We start from the raw sequence: 21523 nt of genomic DNA, 5'->3' as shown, positions 1-21523 counted from the left end.
AGAGAAGAGCAAATAAATCCTGGCCTTACTTGCCATGTTCACACCCCGGAATGAATTGAGAAGATGATAATTGTGCAGTCCTTTCTGACAGATCTTCCTCTTTTTCCCACGATCAAATGATTCAATAATCTCAGGTAGCATAATATAAAATCAATCATCCCTGGTACAGTAACGTAAAATCCAGGATATTGCTGGGACTGGAGGGTTTGAGCTATTAGGATAGGTTGGGACATTTTATCACTGGAGCGTAGGAAGTTGAAGGGTGACCTTATAAAGGTTTATAAAATCATGAGGGGCATAGATATGATGATTGGCAAAGATCTTTCCCTAGGATGGATGAGTTCAAACCTAGGGTTTGTATTTTTAAGATGAGAAGAGAAAGATTTAAAAAGGACCTGAGGGGCAACTTTTTCACACAACTTTTTCATACGTGGAATGAACTAGCAGAGGAAGTGGTAGGTGCAATTTAAGTCACAACATTTAAAAAACATTTGGACAGATACATGAATAGGAAAGTTTTAAAGGGATATGAGCTAAATACAGGCAATTAGAACTAGTTTAGTTTGGGAAACTTAGTCAGCATGGACGAGTTGAGCTGAAGGATGTGTTTCTGTGCTGTATGACTCTATTACAATCATCCCAGGTACAAAAGTAAAGAATCTATCAATTCAGATACAAAAACAGAAATTGCTAGAGAAATTCAGCAGGGCTGGCAGCATCTGTGGAGAGAAAGCAGAGTTAATGTTTTGGGTCCAGCGGTCCTTCTTCAGAACTGATCTCAGATACAATTCTGCTCCAATGTATCATGGATCAAAAATACCTTCCAGTCCACAAGGTCAGAGAAAGTGCAAGAACAAACATCTCAGTTTTTCATGTTTCAAAGAAGCCTGGGATATTTAATGTCTACGGCTAACAGTTTAAAACCATACAACGGAGCTTGCTCCTACCTGGTCCCATGCCGAAAGACAGGATGTAAGCGAAGATGAAGACCAGGCTACAATACGGAATCCAGGAGAATTTTTCCTGGAGAGGAATGGCACAGAATCACCAATGTTGTCAGATTGTCAGTCAACACTTTGATCCAACCACAAACACGGTTAAAAACAAGTTGCTCCCGTTGCTTGAGGAATTACCTGTCTAAGTCACGAGAGAGGCTTTTGCCTGGGTCAGGGTGCTTTCAAGAAGGCTCCAAGGCACGTACAGGGTGTGGACGGTAAGAAGGAGGTTGCTAGAGGGTAGAAGGGTGGGAGAAGAGGAGGTGGTGAGGGTTTGAAGGAGAACCTTAGGGAGGTTGGGGATGGGAAAGAGGATCAGGGAGTGGGGGGAAAGAAGGAAAGTGGGTGAGAAAAAAGGGAGGAAGCAAAAGGGAGAATGGGATGCTACAGCAGGGGAGAGGGAGGCTGTGACCCACAGGAGACACAGTAATTTCCAATCTTACAATAAAGGAATACACAGCTAACCAGAAAAATATGAAATCCCAGAGGTAGTGAATTCCTTGCAAATGAATGTGGAAGCTCTAGTTTAAGGCTGTACAGGTTAAAGAGTGCCTAAGTGGGAAAAATGTAGTAGATGTCCTTATAATAAAGTGTAGCAATTGTTGTAATGAAAGTTGAGGTTGAGATTAAAGATGCAGGAAATAGGATGGTCATTACCTGGTTAAAATCTTTCAGCTTTAACTATATGTGTTGGAAACACATTAGCTGTGACCTCATCAGTCTATGAAAGGTGTGTTTAGGGTGATCTGTGCAGAAATGTGAGTCAGTTACTTGGCTATGTTGATCTTATAATCTTGTGTCAGTTTAGATACTGTGTTACCAAAGAAATCAATGGATTGCTATGAGACGTGGCTTTAAGTTTCATGGGGCATTGATCATTCTTGTGGATACTGTCGAATTCTTCTAATTCGATTCCTGCCTGAATCCAAGTATTTAAAACATAAATACTAAAGATATTGTTACCTCGTGACTGCATTTCTGAATAAGTGAGTTCATAAGATTGTGATAATCCCTACGAGGCCCATGGGGAATTACTAATTCAGCTCCCTGTGTAGCTCACTGAGTATGAATTCCCTTGGTTACAGGCAAAGACTGGCCCAGGTGGAACTCATCGCCTGAGCCCTTGTCCTTACCTCTCCCCACCACCACCGCTCCCCCCCCCACCAAGCTGGAAGTCCCAGTTTCTCCAGAGCTGTACAATAACGTCTCTGAACAGGTTGATTAGAAAAATATGTTAAATTTAAAAAAAACAAACCCAGTCACTCTCCAGTTCTGTTATGATTTAGGCCCTTCCCGCTCTCCCTATCCCTCCCCCAGCTTGATGATTTGCAGTGGCCATAATGGGCTTCTCCTCTAAATTTCTAATTGGTTACATGGATGATTGAATGGTGGCAATTAATAGTTTATAAAAAGAAAAAGTCACTGTGATGTGGTGGCAAAGCTATTTGGCTGTATGTAAGAGCACTTCTAGATATAAGATTTAAAAAATAAAAAAAAAGCAAACCCAGAGATGGGTGCGTCCCAGGCTGGGACTAATCTACGTACGCCATGAGAAGGGGGCTCCATTTGGTGTTGAACAACAAATGATGTTCCTTTCCACTCAGGCTTCCTAAGTTATTACAAACAGTTTTTAAAGAGAGTCTCTAAAAACTAAAAAAAACCTCCCTAAAGATATAAAGTAGCTCTCATGAAAATCCTAATAAGATCCATTGTCGAAACAGAACAACTTTGTCCCCTGCAACAACAATCTTGACCTGAATCAAGTAACTTGGTGGTGGGGAAACTTCGAGAAAGAGTTATTCAGGGTAAGATTAATAGTCACATGGCTTAATTCAAAAAATTTGATTAATGACTCTAGCAGAGAGTCAGGTCAGACCCAATGTTAAGGGAACATTGTTGGAGTTTTCGAAGGGGACGGAAAGGTAGATGAGGACAATGCTGTCGATGTATACACTTGGATTTCAAAAAGGAGTGGACCAGGGTGTCTGGGAGGAATGGTCCCTGGAAAGGCTTACAAATACCGGGAGAGGGAGTATGTGTCTGGTGGTGGCAGCCTGCTGAACATGGTGGAAATGGTGTTTATGATCCATTGGATGCAGTGAGTAAGGACCAGGGACCTTACTGGTGTTGTGGGAGGAAAGAGAAGGTGAGGGCAAAGTGCAGGAACTGGGTTGGAGATGGCTAAAGGCCTTGTCAGTCAGAGTGGTGGGAAATCCTCGAGTGAGGAAAAAGGTAGACGTTTCTGCAACTCCCTCCCAGCGGAGGGTGGCATCATCAGAACAGATGCAATGGAGATGGAAAAACAGGCACAATGAGTAGCAGAGGGTGAAGATGTTGGACAGTATATTAGACACCAGTTAGACTTCAGCTGAAGTACTATATACAGTCCCATGCACCATTCTTTAAGAAGGATATGAACACTTTAGAAAGGGCGCAAAAGAGGTTTTACGAGAATGGTTCCTGGAATAAGACACTTCAGTTGTGAAAATATATTGGGAAGACGGAACTACTTTTTCAAGGAAAAGGGGGAAACTGAGAGAAGATTCAATAAACATTTTTAAAATCATGAGGTGTCTGAGTAGAGTAGACAGGGAGAAACTGTTCCCACTTGTAGAAGAATTGAGAATCAGGGAGCATAAATACAAAGAAATTTGCAAAATGAGCAAATGCAAAATGAGCAAAAGCTTTTTCCAGAAAAGTATATATCTAATTCGCTTTTAAAAACTGTTATTGCATCAGTTTCTAGCACTATGTAAGAAAAGGTATTCCACGTTATACCATCTACATCAGTAAAATGTTTTTTTCCTAAACCTCACCCACTTTATGCCATTATTTGAATGTGTATCCTTTAGTTACTGTCACCCAACAAGGGGAACAATCTCTCCCTATTTTATGAAACCGTCCACATAATCTTTGATAAATCTTTAAAACTTCCCTTTAATTTTCTGCTCTAATGAAAATAATCTCAGTTTCTCTAGTCTCCACAGATAAATGCAGAGTCCACATCTTTGGAATCATTCTAATAGATCTTCTTTTTGCTCTGTAAAAGGCCTTTCTGAAGAGTAATTACTGCCCAGAACCAGACACAATATCCTAGCTACTGGATCAGTGGTGCTGGAAGAGCACAGCAGTTCAGGCAGCATCCAACGAGCAGCGAAATCGACGTTTCGGGCAAAAGCCCTTCATCAGGAATAAAGGCACTGAGCTGGAAGCATGGACAGATAAGCTAAAGGAGGGTGGGGGTGGGGAGAGAGTAGCATAGAGTACAATGGGTGAGTGGGGGAGGAGATGAAGGTGATAGGTCAGGGAGGAGAGGGTGGAGTGGATAGGTGGAAAAGGAGCTATGCAGGTCGGGCAAGTCCGGACAAGTCATGGGGACAGTGCTGAGCTGGAAGTTTGAAACTAGGATGAGATGGGGGAAGGGGAAATGAGGAAGCTGTTGAAGTCCACATTGATGCCCGGGGTTGAAGTGTTACGAGGCGGAAGATGAGGCGTTCTTCCTCCAGGCGTCTGGTGGTGAGGGAGCAGCGGTGAAGGAGGCCCAGGACTTCCATGTCCTCGGCAGAGTGGGAGGGGGAGTTGAAATGTTGGGCCACAGGGCAGTGGGGTTGATTGGTGTGGGTGTCCCGGAGATGTTCCCTAAAGCACTCTGCTAGGAGGTGCCCAGTCTCCCCAATATAGAGGAGACAATATCCTAGCTGCACTCTAGTCACTGGTTCCGTGAATTTTAACCTGTGAATGGTCTTATTTACAGAGGTAACATCCACAGTTCTTACCTTCAGAGAGAGTGTGATGATCAGTAGTAGTATCCACAATGCCATGAAGCAGTACCCTTTCCATAACAGAACCTTTCTTCCTGCTCGCTCAATAATGAATCCCTGTACAACAGAATTTTTACTTGTTAAGAGAATTAGCTTCAATCCGATCTTTTATCTTTAGTCATTCATAAGATGTGGGTGTCACTGGCTAGGCCAGCATTTATTGTCCATCTTTAATTGCCCAGAGGGCGGATAAGAGTCAAACACATTGACGTTGGTCTGGAGTCACATATAGGCCAGACCAGATAAGGATGGCAGTTTCCCTCCCTAAAGGACATTAGGGTTTTACTGACAATCAACAATGGCTTCATAGTCATCATTAGACTCTTAATTCTAAATTTGTTTTGTTTTTTTCTTAAGTGAATTCCAATTCTGCCATGGCAGGATTCAAACCTGGGTCACCTGAACATTATCATTGTCTCTGGATTAACAATTCAGTGATAATATCACTGGGCCATCGCTGCAATATTCTTTGCATGACGTCATAAGATATTACGGTCCATTGGGCCTGACCTGACTCTCTGCTAGAGTCATTAATCAAATGCCACCAGCTGGATGGGCAAGAACATGGCAGACAAAATATGGAAAAATATGAGGTGATTCTATTTCGGTGGGAGCAACAGATGTGCAGGGTATTTTTTAAATGGTGAGAGGGTGGGCAAGTGTGGATATACTGAGGGACCTGGGTGTCCTTGTTGATGAATCAATGCAGATGCAGCAAGTATTATGAAGGCTAATGGAATGTTAGCCTTTATTACAACAGGATTTGAGTCCAGGAATAGTGGCTTCAGTTGTATGGAAGCTTGGTTCAACTGCACCTGGAATACTGTGCAGTTTTGGTCTTCCTTGTCTCAGGAAAGATATTCTCACCAGAGAGGAAGTGCATCAAAGGTTCGCCAGAATTTTGAAAACTGCGAGGTGATCTCATTGAAACTTACTTCCAGCCATTGACAGGGTGGATGCAGATAAGATGTTTCCCTGATTCGAGAGTCTAGAATCAGGAGGCACATTTTACAAATAAGAGAGATGTCACTTAAGCCCGAGGTAGGGAGAATTTCTCAGAATTCTCTACCACAGAGGGCTGCAGAAGCTCAGTCTTTGACTATGCTTAATGTAGTGACTGATAGATTTCTGATTCTTAATGACGTACAGGGTTACGGAATGGCGAGACTAATGTGTTCAATCAACCATGATCATATTGAATGGCAGTGCAGGCTCCATGGGCTGAATGACCTCTCCTTTTCTTGTGTTCCTGTCTGCAGCACGCTCTCAGGCACTGCTTGGAAAAAGGTTTTCTCATGTCTCCTTTGATTCTTTTGTCCATCTGTGTCATATATTTGATGTTTAAACCTCTACCTTCTTTCGACTCATGATTTTGAATACCATCCCACTTCCTGCCCAACCCCAACCTTCTCTTTCCTAAGGAGAACTACCCCAGCTTCTCCAATCTACCTTCATGACTCAAGTCTCTCATCCCTGGAACCATTCGTGTCAATATTATCTCCATCCACTCTAAAGTACTCACTTCTTGTCGAAAGTGCAATGTCTTGATTTGGACACAATACGCCAGTTGAGGCCAAAGCAATGTTTCCTACGGATCCATCATCATTTCCTTTCTTTTCCACATTATGCCTCTACTCATAAAGTCCAGAATCCCATTTGTTATTTTCACCACTTTCTCATCCTGCCTTACTAGCTTCAATGACCTGTGCACATGTGACTGGAGATCTGGGTATCCTGCAACTCTTTAGAATTATACACATTAGTATCTATTGCCACATCTCATTCCCCGGACATATCACTTCACACTCCTCTGCCTTAAATTTCATCGCCACGGAATAGAATCAAATGCATACAATGTGTAAACAGGCCATTCAGCCCATCAAGTCCTCACCAACCCTCCAAAGAGCATCTCGCCAGACCCAGTCCCCTACCCAACCCTGCATTTCCAATGTACCTAACCTACACATCCATAGACACTATGAACAATTTAGCATGGCCTATCCACCTAACTTGCCTGGCTTTAGACTGCGGGAGGAAACTGGAGCACCCGAAGTGAACCCACGCAGACACAGGGAGAATGTGAAAAGTCCACACAGAGAGTTGCTCAAGGTTGGAATTGAAGCTGGGTCCCTGACGCTGTAGAGGTAGCAGTGCTAACCACTGAGCCACTGTGCCACTCAAATGAATAAATCTGCCTATTCTACCAGCCTGCCCATGTCTTTATGTCGTCAATCATTACCCTCCTCACAGTTCACTCTACTGTTCTTTTGTCATCTGCAAATGTTAAAATAGCACCCACACCCAATAGTATTAATCATCTCATTAGTAACAATACTAATAATTAATAGAAATTAATCATCTCAGTCATTAATATCAATCAAGAAAACACAGCAACTGAATTAAATGCTCTTCAAAATGTGCTCAGACCTCCATGAGCTAGTTAATTCTGCACATTTCATGCAGTTCACATTGTGGAATCAGAATTTTACAGCACGGGAGGTAACAATTTAGACCATTTACCTGCGTCAGCTTTTTGAAAGAGCTCTCCAGTTATTTAGTCCCACACTCCAATCTTTTCCCCTTTCCCTTGTAAATTGGTTCTCTTTAACTATGTCTTTGTAATGTTAAATTCCAGCATCCTTTCAAGCTCCAGATAATATTCACCAATTGTGTGGAGTGACGTCTCCTCCTTTCCTCTCTATTTCTGTCAATTATTTTAAATCTGTGGCCTTTAGTCACTGGCCCATCGCCAGAGAAACACCTTTTACTCTAGTTGACCTCCTTGGTTTAACAAACCCTGCTTCAAGCTTATACCAAGTACAGCTTTGCATCGAAAAAAAGTCGTTGTTACCTTGAAAGAGTTGGTAGACCACTACATTTTGAGTAATATAATCTACCCAAATTCTGGAGCATTGATAACTGGAAGAGGTGAGAAGTGACCATATCTACTAGAGGATGGGATATGATCAGAAATGTACTGCTGATTAGTTCGGCTCTTGTGTTAATAACATGTCTGTACTTTATTGGTTAGACAATGGGCAAGATATCAGGGAGGCGATAGCCTAAGTTACAGCAAACTTTGTTTTGTCCAGCACCTTATGAGCCGCCATGTGAAAATGTGTCAGTTTAAAAAGTTATTGTCTCCTGGTTTTTTTTTGAAGAGAGATCATAATGTAGGGGTGGTGAACTGGCAAATCCTGGGCCTCCTCCACCACCAAACCAAAGCCACCCGCCAACTGGAGAACAAATGCTTCATCTTCCACTTGGGGACCCTCCAACCACACTGTATCAACATCAATTTCACCAGTTTCCTCATCTCCCCTCCCTCCACTTCATCCCAGACCCAACCCTCCAACATGGCACCGCCCTCTTGACCTGACCTACCTGTCCATCCTCATTCCCACCTATCTGCTCTACCCTCTCTACCGACCTATTACCATCAGACCCCCCACCTGCATCCACCTATTGCAATCCCATCCACCTTTCCCTCAGCCCCACCCCCACCCTCCTTTTAATCTCTCAGCCCCCTTCCCCCACCCGACATTCCTGATGAAGGTATTATGCCCGAAACATTGACTTTCCTGCTCTTCGGATGCTGCCTGACCAGCTGTGCTTTTCCAGCACCACACCCTTGACTCTGATCTCTAGCATTTGTAGTCCTCACTTTCTCCTGGCTACTGAAGACAACTTATATAAACGACTTGTGAGGCCTTGGGTGTTTTTAAGCAAAGCACAATTTATTTAAACACTCTTTTGTTTGTATTTTAACTACAAAGAGGAATTTAGAATAACTTAACTATAGGAGAACTTAACCGAACAATAGATACAGTGCTTCTTACTGATTAGCTGTTCCAATACAGAAACATCCCATCTTATATGCAGTTCCCCAATTGAGGAGAAAACTACATCAGGAGAAATTTCAGAGAAAGTAACAGCTAGGAATATCACTGAAGCCCCCAACTCTTGAGACCCCAGGGGCTTCTGATATTACTGAAAAAAAACAAAACCAGAAACCTGGATCCAGGAGAGCTACCCACACACATTCAGGCTGTTAAAAAGAACCCAAAGCCTCACAAGTTGTTTACACAAGTCATCTTCAGTAATTGTTTGGTATCTCTGCCTTACAACCTCTCTTCAAATGCAAAATCGGGACAAAACAACCTTTTAAACTGACAGCATTACCACAGGCAAAACTCGACAAACCAGTGAAAATTGTATGCGTGTAGTTTATTGTATTTTACTAAAGTGTATTGTATTATTCTGTCCACAATACTTCTGGTGTGGTCTCATCAAGGCTCTCACCACGGTGGCCCAGTGGTTAGCACTGCTGCCTCACAGTGCCGGGGACCCAGGTTCAATTCCAGCTTCACACAACTGTCTGTGTGGAGTTTGCATATTCTCCTCTTGTCTGCGTGGGTTTCCTCTTACAGTCCAAAGATGTGCAGGTTAGGTGAACTGGCCATGCTAAATTGCCCATAGTGTTCAGGGATTAGGTGAATGGGTCTGGGTGGGTTACTCTTCAGAGAATCAGTGTGGACCTGTTGGGCTGTTTCCACACTGTAGAGATTCTCTGACTCTACTTTGTTTGGTATTTAATGACTCTGTTTACAAAGTTTACACTTTTTTAACTGCCTTTTCAATTTGCATTGCTACCTTCCAGAATTTGCGACTATGCCCTGCAAGGTCTCGCTCTGCTCTTGCTCTTCCTGAATGGTTTCATGTCAGTTAGACTGCCATCTCGTTCTGACTTTCCCAAAATACAGGATTCAAATGGGATTAAATTGCATCTGCTGTACATTTGGCCATTTTACCAATCCCTATCTGTTCCTCCTGAATCCTATGATTATACAACTAACTATTGACTACATTGTCAAATTTTGAATCATGTGCACACTTTAAAGAAAAACAATGATCTTTACACTGACCATATCGCATTCCTCCCTCCAGTTGCAAGAACATCTCCTTACCACTGCCCTCTGCCTTCTATCTCAGTCAGTCATATGCTCATGTTGCCACTGTTCCTTTAATAGCACGTGCCTCCATTTTCAGAATAGACCTATTATGTGGTACTTTGAACAATACTTCTTGAAAGCCCATACATACAACAACTCCCTTTATTAGCTCAATCAAAGAACTCAGTTAAGACACAGTTGACCTTCAGCTAACCCATGTTTTTCTACGTGAGCATTAACTTTGTATTACTGAAAAGAGAGATGTGTTGCTGAGGTCTTTCATCTTGTACTAATCAGGACAAACACAAGAGTGCCAAATTCCAAACAAGTTATACTTCAAGAGTATAATCATATCAGGAAACAACTACCTTGATCAAATCATTGCTCACTGTCTATTGTACAAGCTCAAAAACAGGCTAAAGACAGTCACTTTCGGATCAATGAAAGCACATGCCACCTCCCATCAGCCTGGAAAAGCAAAATGCCCCAAAGATTTGAGCAACAGATTAAGGAAGCTGATTGAGTCAAACCGTATGTTCCTTCAGTTGCTCAGAGCAGATAGATTCCACACTCAACAAGCACATGTTTGTAAAATGCAAATTAAAGTGTGCACTGTCACATGTAATTCCACAATCAGGCAGCACTTGTTAAACAATCCTAAATGTGTTAGTAGCTACATTAACGATTTAAAATAATCAGTTGAACTTGTAACATGGCTTGTTGATATTTATTTATGAAGTGGCAGTCATACACAGGGATCTGTTCTCTGCAAACAGAAAGAATATGTGCAAGCCTTGTGCCTTTTTGAATTACCCAGAAAACCAGGAAGTCTGTAGTTTCCCTTTACTTTCTCCATAGCAACACCTCAGGCAGTTAGAATCAATCCTCCAACCAATCATAGAGTCATAGAGATGTACAGCATGGAAATAGACCCGTCAGTCCAACTCGTCCATGCCGACCAGATATCCCAAACTAATATAGTCCCATGTGCCAGCACTTGGTCCATATCTCTCTAAACCCTTCCTATTCATATACCATCCAAGTGCCTTTTGAATGTTGTAATTGTACCAGTTTCCACCGCATCCTCTGGCAGCTCATTCCATACATATACCACCGTCTGCATGAAAAGGTTGCCCCTGAGGTCCCTTTTATATCTTTCCCCTCTCACACTAAACCTATACCTCTAATTCTGGACTCCTTAAGGAGAAGATCTTATCTATTTGCCCTATCCACGCTCCTCATGATTTTATAAAGTTCTATAAGGTCATCCCTCAGCCTCCAATACTCCAGGAAAAATAGCCCCAGCCTATTCAGCCTCTCTCTATAGCTGAATTCCTCCAACCCTGGCAACATCCTTATAAATCTTTTCCAAACCCTTTCAAGTTGCACAACATCCTTCCGATAGGAAGGAGACCAGAATTGCACGCAATATTCCAGAAGTGGCCGAACCAATGTCCTGTACAGCGCAACATGACATCCCAACTCCTGGACTCAATACTCTGACCAATTAAGGAAAGCATACCAAATGCCTTCTTCACTATCCTATCTACCTGTGACTCCACTTTCAAGGAACTATGAACCTGCACTCCAAGGTCTCTTTGTTCAGCAACACTCCCCAGGACCTTACCATTAAGTGTATAAATCCTGCTAAGATTTGCTTTCCCAAAATGCAGCACCTCACATTTATCTGAATTAAACTCCATCTGCCACTCCTCAGCCCATTGGCCCATCTGATCAAGGTCTTGTTGTACTCTGAGGTAACCTTCTTCTTTGTCCACTCCACCTCCAATTTTGGTGCAATCATTACCGATTTTCTTCTGTAGTATAAATCATTGTAACATTATAAAATGAATAAATAGCCTTTTGTTTGTCTTAATAAATGCTAGATTAAAAATAAACTTTGGCAGCATGTCCATCTTTTCAACAATATTCGAGCTTTGTACAACCAGAAACCAATTAATGTTGCCTTTGACAATGGATAGTTTTCCCGCCATTGACATTACACTGATTTTCCTTCAACAAACAGGGGGTGTAACAGTCACATCATTCCAGTCCCATAACCAAGGAAGATTGAAAGCTTGCAGTCAGAACTTGCCCTTTTCTCCAGCCAGTTGCCTTTAGAAATCCAACACGCATGTAGGTACATGACCATTTGGATGGAGCCAGTTTCCGAAGCTGTCCTCCTGATGTACACTCAGGCAAAGGTGCAGAAGGAATTTCTTCCCCCTTTAGTAACAATGCTGTATGGGGTTTTGTATCTTGGAAAGGCAAATCAGAGCAGGTCTTAGGCACTTAATGGTAAGGTCCTGGGGACTGTTGCCAAGCAGACAGTGCATGTGTACAATCCCTTGAAGGTGGAGTCACAGGTAGACAGGATAATGAAGAAGGTGTTTGTACACAGGCCTTTATTCATCAGTGCATTCAGTATAGGAGTTCAGATGTCATGTTGCAACTGTACCCTGTATTGGTTAGGCGACTTTTGGAATAATGCATTCAATTCTGGTCTCCCTGCCAAAGGAAGGACGTTGTGAAACTTGAAAGGGTTCAGAAAAGATTTGCAAGGATGTTGCCAGGGTTGGAGGTTTTGAGCGATAGGGTGAGACTGAACAGGCTGGGGCAATTTTTTTTCTGGAGCGTCAGAAACTGAGGGGTGACCCAATAAAGGTTTATAAAATCATGGAGGGCATAAGATAGGGTGAATAGCCAAGGTCTAACTCCCCAGGGTAGGAGAGTCCAAAACTAGAGGGCATAGGTTTAGTGTGAGAGGGGGAAAGCTATAAAAGGGACCTTTAAAAGGGAACTTTCTTGCACAGAGGGCGGTGTGTGTATGGAATGAGCTGCCAGAGGAAGTGGTAGAGGCTGGTGTAATTACGACATTTAAAAGGCACCTGGATGGGTATATGAATAAGAAGAGTTTAGAGGGAGATGGGTAAATGCTGGCAAATGGGACTAGATTAATCTGGTTGGCATGGACAAGTTGGACCGAAGAGTTTGTTTCCATGCTGTACAACTCTATGACTCTCATTTAGGAGCCGAGGGATATACATTTTTCTTTGTAGCCTTTGATCCTCAGTAAATAGTGATCCATTCTAAACCGACTTACTTACACACATCATTGAAGTCAACAATTCAATCCCACTTGTTCCTATTCCCACGAAGGGGATATTACCCTTGGAGATTCCAAGTTGATGATAAACATCAGAGGCATAAAAGTAGATCTGGAAAACAGGAAAGCCTATGAGAATACTTTGTGCAGATACTTTCTTTAAATAGCATTCAATTTTTACTCGTTTGTAATCCTCTCTTTAGACAAACATATGCAAGTTGATTAGTTTTCTGATCTGCTATAAAACTGGCAATGCCAATTATCTGTCCATTATCGAATATGACCAGTTTTATAGCTGGTCAGCAAGTTGAAAATTTACCTCAAAATCCCTAAAGATTCTGTTGGTCAAAGGTGACCACTTTCGGTGTTGGATTTTTATTGATTAAAGATGGCTACTTTCTTGATGAGCCTGGGCCTAAAGGGGTGGGCGAGTGGAGGGGGCAAGTAGCAAGGCCTAATTCCAATTTCTTGCAGGCCCTAGAGATTGTTCTCATCCAGGGTCAGTGGAATAACTAGCCCAGGTTGTACCTGGTCCCTGCTGGTGGGCTAGTAAGCTGCATCTGGGCCTCATCCATCAGATGTGTGTCCACATGTCCCAGACATGTGGTGCTTCCATAGTGCCTCGGTGCTCCGTGGTGCCCCATGGTCATTTGACCTTCATGAATGTGAACTATGTGAGCTTGGACCCATATTTCCTTGTTTTCTAGTTCAAACAGAATTAACAGTCACGGCAGAATTACACTGTCTCAAGAGTTGATCAGACAGTCCCATAATAATGTGTTGTTCTCCTGAAGTGTCAATATAATATTACATGATTTGGAGGTCCCAGTGTTGGACTGGAGTGTACAAAGTTAAAAATCACACACAACACCCACGTTATAGTCCAACAGGTTTATTTTGGAAGCACTAGCTTTTAGAGCGTCGCTCCTTCATCAGGTATCTCCGAAAGCTAGTGCTTCCAAATAAACCTGTTGGACTATAACCTGACGTCGTGTGACTTTTAACTTTATAATATTACAGTTATTTTTCGGAGGATGGGTATTTTGCATTCAGTCACACAGAGAAGAGTGTTCAGTTTTGCAAATGAATCTTTTTACATAAAGGTGAATGGCCCAGGAAGTGGGGGCTGCTGTGAATTGAATGTGTTGGCCCTCTGTTCTACGGTCAACAAACTATGCAGTTCTATTGTCACACTTTGAGATTGGTGGGATGGTCAGAGGGTGAAATGCAGTTGTCGCTTTAACACCTAAAGCTGTTGTTTTGACACATCTCAAAGCTGCAGGCTGGAGCCACAAATTATTTATAATCTCTGGGCCGCCTTCCGGTCTTTACATTTCCATATGCGATGCCAAATGAGTGAATGTCAAAGGATCATACATGTAAGCAAGGTCAGTTACTGTGACTTGCATGCTGTCTGGAGCAGTTTCTCCATGTCAGGGTTTACACTGAGGTGAGACTTCCACTTTCTGTGTGACTGTGGCCGTGCTGTACGACTCTATAACAAATACCAGAAGCAGCATCAAGAGAGTGGTGCTGGAAAAGCGCAGCAGGTCAGGCAGCGTCCGAGAAGCAGGAGAATCGACGTTTCGGGCATAAGCCCTTCCCGAAACATTGATTCCCCTGCTTCTCGGGTGCTGCCTAACCTGCTGCGCTTTTCCTGCACGGCATTCTCGACTCTGATCTCCAGCATCTGCAGTCCACACTTTCTACCAGACCTCATTCATTGAGCACTCACTGCAGCATTGTCCAGTGGGTAGGCACACAGGCGGCAGAGCCCCTCCATGATGTTATTATGTTTCACAGAAGGCACTGAATGGGCTATGACCTTTACTGAAGCAGATATGTAAGCCAGGGAGGGTGGAATGGGCAGGAGAGAGTAGAGGTTTGAAGACTAACAGACCCTGTCCTTCTATCAATGTTCATCCTGCACCAACCACAACAGGAACTTCCTCCTCCTTTCTGGTGAAGAATATTGATGGGTTTCTTCAGCTTCCAACCACCTTTGAGGTACAGGTGACTAACTACCCTGCTGTGAGTGGGGGAGGGGAAGCAGGAATGGGTGCAGCATAGAGTCATACAGCACAGAAACAGACCCTTTGGTCCAACCAGTCATTGCCAACGATAATCCCAAACTCAACTAGTCCCCCCTGCCTGAGTTTGGCTCATATCCCTCCAAATCTTTCCTATCCATGTACTTATTCAACTGTTTAAATGATGTAACCTGCATCCAGCATTTCCTCACATACAAACCACTCTCTGTGCAAAAACGTTGCTCCTCATGTCCTTTGTAAAATCTTCTCCTCTCACCTTAAAAAATATGCCCGCGGTTTTGAATTCCCCCACCCTAGAGAAAAGACCCTTGCCATTCACCTTATTGATGCCCCTCATGATTTTATAAACCTCTATAAAATCACACCACAGGCTCCTACCCTCTAGAGGAAAACATCCCAGCCTATCCAGCCTCTCCTTATAACTCAAACCCTCCATTCCTGGCAATATCCTGGTAAACCTTTATTTAATAATTTCCATCCTATAACAAGGTGAGCAGAACGGGACACAATACTCCAGCGGAACCTTCACCAATGTCCTGTACAATCACGACATGGCGCCCCAGCTCCTCTACTCAAACATCTGAGCAATGAAGGCAAGCGTGCTAAGCACCTTCTTAACCAGCACTGCTGCCTCACAGCGCCAGGGACCTGGGTTCGATTCCAGCCGTGGGTGACTGTCTGTGTGGAGTTTGTACATTCTCCCCATGTCCGGTTTCCTCCCACAATCCAAAGATGTGCATGCTATGCTAAATCGCTCATAGTGTGAGATGCTTTAAGTCAGGGGTAAATATAGGGTAGGGGAATGGGCCTGGGTGGGTTATTCTTCGGAAGGTCGCTGTGGACTTGTAGGGGTGAAGGACCTGTTTCCATACTGTAGGGAATCTAATCTAAAAAAAACTAATCTAACCTATCCATGATGGGAATTTCAAAGAATTATGTACCTGAACCCCTGGGTCCGTCTGTTCTCCAACACTGCGCCAGGCCCTTGTTTGATTTACCAAAATGCAGCACCTCACATTCATCCAGATTAAACTCCAACTGCCACTCCTCAGCCCACTGGCCCAATTGATATTTCCAGTAGCAGTAACAAGGTGGAGAACTGCCTGTTGACACACGTGAAGATTGTGGTCAGCACCTTCCAATATCTCCAGTGATTGATTTTATCACATTTTTGGGGTTCATTGTTCGAGCCGGGGGTTCCCAGCGCTCCTTTGCAGTTCACCTTCTGCTCATGGAAGCTACCATCAGACTGCAAACATCCTCTTCCAAACTCCAACCTGTGTCATTCCAAAATCTTCCACAAGGAGGGGCAAGAGAGATTTGGCCATTCCCCAACTGCTCTATCCTTTCTACAGAGACGCTGCTACCCATAGTAAAAACAGAAAGACATTGTACAGTAAATCAGTAGCACTCTCTCATGTACTTGTCCTACACAGCAGAGACCAACACTTTACTGCAGTCGTGCTATTTTAGTTCTCCTTGATTTTATTAAACGCACCCTCCCATAGGATTAATACATCAAAGTTAGTCTGTGTTAGAGACATTGACAGCTCCCAGGTCACTAATACCTCTTGGTGCAGAAAGGAACAACAATGGAACTATTGCACAGGGAAGACATTTGAAAGCTAACATGATACTTACAATATTGATGCCACTTAGCTGCATACCAGCACTGACAGCCACGGACGTTAGGAACTGACATCGTATCGTTTTGTCTCTGACTAGCTGTAAGAGATTGTTTTTGCTTCCTCCCTGCATCTGCGATCTTTCTGCCAACATGTCTCCAACCTCCTCCGTGAAGTCGCCTGGACCCCACAGTCTTCGTAGAGCTTTGAGGGAAGGGAAATCACACAGGCAATGAATTGGAATGAATGCTCCTTCTTAAAGCAGCTGCCTGTTCAAGAAAGAGTCAATGTGGTCACTGATACAAGAGGGCAGTTTACTGTAACCGTTGGTACTTTTGAATAAATACACGGTCAGTGCAGTTTAATGCTGGTCCCTCTAGAGTTCTGCATATAACATCCATTAGCCCAAAATCTTGCAGAGGTATGATGAACCAAATGGCTCCAATCTGTATTGTGAGGTTCAATAGTATTACTTTGTAAAGAACCTGTTTCCTCATCTATTCAAACAGGGACCATTAGCTCAAGGAGGTAAGGGCATGTCACACTGCCCACTTTCCCCAGGGGCTTCATCAACTGTAATCATATCACCGTCAGCAGCACATATTCATAACAATGTCTAAAACATTTGCAAACGCCATGAGAAAGTAATACGCAACATTATACACTTGGTAAAATTAAGCCCTGATAAGGAAATGGTGTACCGGGCATGTTCCTGACTAAAGTGAGGTCTGCAGATGCTGGAGATCAGAGCTGAAAGTGTGTTGCTGGAAAAGCGCAGCAGGTCAGGCAGCATCAAAGGAGCAGGAAATTCGACGTTTCGGGCATAGATGAAGGGCTTATGCCCGAAACGTCAAATTTCCTGTTCCTTGGATGCTGCCTGACCTGCTGCGCTTTTCCAGCAACACACTTTCAGCCATGTTCCTGACTAAAAACAACATGTTCAAATCCCATCATTGTGAAATTAAATGTGGTAAATTTAACATAAAACTCGTCACAGTAATGGTGGCCATCCCAACGACCATTGATTGTTGTAAAAACCATCTTGGTAAAAACAATGACTGCAGATGCTGGAAACCAGATTCTGGATTAGTGGTGCTGGAAGAGCACAGCAGTTCAGGCAGCATCCGAGGATGTGCTCTTCCAGCACCACTAATCCAGTAAAAACCATCTTGCTCATTCACATCTTTTAGGGAAAGAAATGTGACTGACATGTAACTCCAAATTCACAGCCACATGGTTGACTCTTACCTTCCTCTGAAATGGTAACACACTCTGTTCAAGCCTCGCTAGTGATGCCCTTAGCTCATCAAAGCTCATGGGAAGAGATTAAATGGTGGAATTCTGGCACCGTGACAGCGTGAGCTTCAGTATATAGCACAATCACAGAGTGACACAGCAATTAAATTCAGTGAATGGTCAACCCAAATCTCAAACATTTCAGGTGCTCATGTGACCACGCTGGGGGTAGAAGATAATGGAGGGCATATCAGAACCTCTCGCAATGTGTACCAGTGAAGGTGACCAGCTTTATACCACCTTACTGTATATAACACAATGGACAGTGTCACTATTCAAGAACATAGCTGTTAAGGGCAATCAAAAGAGGTATGATATCAACATCATGGTGTAACTGTTGGTTATTTATTGTGATACATTGAACAAATCTGATTAAAAACCTGTGCCATAAATGTGACTTTGTTTCCATTTTGAGATGGGAAGTATTCTGGCTGAACTCTTCCTTACACTTTGGACTTTTTTAAAGCTCTCTTCATATCACTTTTTCTTGTTTCACGGGATGTGAACATTCCTGGCAGTCCAGATTATTGTCCATCCCTAATTGCCCCTGAAGCTGGTGGGGAGCTGCCTATTCACATCACTCAGTCCCTGTGCTGTAGGTGCTGACATCGCGCTATAAGGTGGTTTCTTACCTAGCAACAGTGGTTGACTTTGGGTGGGAACCTGTTTCCTTGGATCAGGGCTTCCTGAACCGTACACGGGAATCCAGTGGGCTTCGTTTGATGAAATCTGGGCGTCATGATCCCCAAATCTACAATGGTTGCTGTGGAGTGAGGCAAGGCTCAATAGAGCAATTACAGAAGGGTTCAACATCAGGGACAGGCTCACTGGCCGAATGGCCAGACAGTCGAGATGGTCAGTGCCCCAGAGCAGCCGATCTGACTCAGACCATCCTTGTGGACAGCTGAGGATCACTGTCACTCTGAACAACGGCAATCATTGGCCCATAAGGATTTAAGAATCAATGATGTTCCTCTGCCCTTGCTCATCTGCCCCTTGTCCTGAACTGTTCTGTTGAAGATTGCTCTAACTATTGCAAATGACTCTTATGTCTCTGTGCCTCCTGACCAACTCCCATCCCCATGCCCACTCCCTGATGCAGGCACCATCCCAGTTTGAGAGAGAATGTGTGAATGGCTAAGAGGGAATGAGAGTAAGTGAGTATCTGTGTCAGACTGAGTGTGAATAATGGAGTAGATGTAACAGTTTGTGTGAGTGAGTGAGGAGAGTATGTCCAAATGAGTGAGTGTGAGAGGGCATGTGTAAGCATCTGTGACACTCACAGACAGAGAGGGTGGGAGAGTTTGAATAAGTTGAGTACATTAGGAAAAAGTAGAGAGAATGTGAGAATTGGAAACAGAGAGAGTGTGTGATGAATGAATGTGAGTGTGAGGAAGTATTTTGATGGATAGTGAGTTTAAGTGTAAGAGATTGTGTGAGAGAGAGTCTGAGAGAATGTTGAGTGTCCATGAGTGTGAGAGTCAGTGTGGGAAAGAGTGTGAGAGCATGTGAGTGAGTGTGAGAGAATGTGAATGAGAGAGTGTGTGTTTGACTGTGAGACGGTGTGAGGGTGAGTGTGAATAAGTGCGAGAGAATGCAGGAGTATGAACAACTGTGAACAAGTAAATGTGAGAGTGTGTGAAAGAGCATGACAGATTGTGTGTGTGAGTGAGGAGACAGTGTGAGGGAGAGGGTGTGTGAGGGAGAGAGCATGTGAGGGAGAGCATGTGAGAGAGAGAGTGTGTGAGGGAGAGAGCATGTGAGGGAGAGAGCATGTGAGAGAGAGAGTGTGTGAGGGAGAGAGCATGTGATGGAGAGAGCATGTGAGAGAGAGAGTGTGTGAGGGAGAGAGCATGTGAGGGACAGAATGTGTGAGAGAGAGTGTGAGTAAGAGCAAGTGTGTTACGTCTGCCTGTGCCTGAATCCCCCTACCCGCGGGCTTCCAGCTCTGATGTCAGGATCTCTTGCACAGGTCTTGACCATTTTTAATCTCCTAAGTGGGCTCATGGGGGAGAGAGTTTGGGTTCCCTGCCATATAACTGATCAGCGGCTTCTTCTCTATCTTTCATGGTTTCTGTTCTAATTGACTTCAGAGGAAGAGACAATGAATCCTTAATCAATATCCCTCTTCTTATAGAATCATCAAACATCAAAATTTCCTCTCCCTTTTTATAAAACTTCAGGTTAATCCAGCAATGAGGCTGAATATCTGCAGAACCATCCTAATTCACCTTTATCTGATATACCTTGATCAATATCTTTGTAAAGTAACCAATGAAACTACACCCAGATGTTTGGGTCTACACAGTAATAAACCACCGGTTCAGTTTGGAAACTATCTGTCAAGTAGGCACCGGCCTGTATTTGCACTGACCATCGATGCAGAGGGCTGTATCTTCTTTCTCCATGAGTAGGTATCTGGGGCTCTCCGGGAACCATGGCAATGTGATAAGCTGTATCAGAGCAGGCAACCCACTGAAGGCCAGCAGTAAGTGCCAGGTACTTTCATCACCTAGAATTTGCCTGGAGAGGAACAGAGAAATGCGCAGCAAGATTAATTTCCAGACCAATCCAGCTTCAGTGTGACCCAGAACCATTGTCTTAAATAAGTTTTTTATTCCTTTGCATTTCATTCAATCCCAAAGCATTAACCACCAAACAAGTATTTTTGAAGTGAAATCTGTCATAACCGAGTAAAAATTGGAGCCAAGTAACACACCCATCCTCTCAGGCAGTCAGTTCCAGACACCCAGAATTCTCCTAGAAGAATGTGAGGACTACAGATGCTGGAGATCAGAGTTGAACAGTGTGGTGCTGTTCGAAAAGTGTGGGGCTGGAAAAGCACAGCTGGTCAGGCAGCATCCGAGGAGCAGGAGAGTCGATGTTTTGAGCACAAACTCATTCCTGATGAAGAGCTTAAAATGTCGACTCTCCTGCTCCTAGGATGCTGCCTGACCAGCTGTGCTTTTCCAGCCCCACACTTTTCGACCCGTAGCTCTCTGAGGAGAAAAATAGAACCTTTAACTCTCTTCCTCCTGGTTAGTGACTCCCCTACTAGTAAATACATTGCCTTCCACTCTATATCCCTCATAATCTCAACCCCTCTATCGGATTCCCTCCCAAACTTCGCTGCTCCAAGGAAAACAACTCCAGCCTCTTCAATCCTTCCTCGTAGCTCAGACCCTGCAGCCCAGTCAACATCCTGGTGAATCTCCTCTGTAATCTCTCTAGTGCAATCACATCCTTTCAATAATGTCATGGCCGGAACTGCACACAGTCCTCCAGCTGTGGCCTGGCAAGTGTTTATAAGATTCCATCACTATCTCCTTGCTCTTGTATTCTGCGCCTTGGCTAACAAAGGCAAGTATCCTGCGTGTGTTCTTAACCAACTTATCTACCTGCCCTGCCACATTCAGAGATATGCACGCCAAGGTCTCTGTGATTTTCAGTGCTTTTGAGGGTTCTACCATTTATGGTGCAATCTCTCACTTTTGTTAGTCCTCCACAAATGCATCACCTCACACTTTTACAGGTTGAATTCTATTTGCCACTCCTCTGCCCAGCTGACCAGTCCATCGATATTCCTCTGCAGTTAATGACTATCTTCCTCGCTACAAACCACCTGATCCATTTTCATGTTGTCTTCACATGCCTGGATCATGTCCCCTGCATTTAAA

The 21523-nt window shown here is 43.6% G+C and overlaps 1 protein-coding gene across 1 annotated transcript in view; it reads right to left on the bottom strand.

The window, feature by feature from the left end:
* LOC132827475 (solute carrier family 2, facilitated glucose transporter member 11-like) overlaps window positions 1-21523 on the bottom strand; it is a 73740-nt gene that overhangs the window by 14981 nt on the left and 37236 nt on the right. Inside the window, exons 6-10 of the mRNA XM_060844163.1 lie at window positions 20221-20369; window positions 16567-16754; window positions 12876-12986; window positions 4772-4873; window positions 948-1023 (exon numbers count right to left, since the gene is read on the bottom strand). Of these exons, the coding sequence (XP_060700146.1) occupies window positions 948-1023; window positions 4772-4873; window positions 12876-12986; window positions 16567-16754; window positions 20221-20369 (626 nt within the window). The remainder of the gene's footprint in view (window positions 1-947; window positions 1024-4771; window positions 4874-12875; window positions 12987-16566; window positions 16755-20220; window positions 20370-21523) is intronic.

The sequence above is a fragment of the Hemiscyllium ocellatum genome, chromosome 24 (assembly GCF_020745735.1).
Source record: "Hemiscyllium ocellatum isolate sHemOce1 chromosome 24, sHemOce1.pat.X.cur, whole genome shotgun sequence".
NCBI lineage: Eukaryota > Metazoa > Chordata > Chondrichthyes > Orectolobiformes > Hemiscylliidae > Hemiscyllium > Hemiscyllium ocellatum.
The sequence above is the reverse complement of the archived record's forward strand: the minus strand, read 5'-3'. Positions and strand labels throughout refer to the sequence as shown.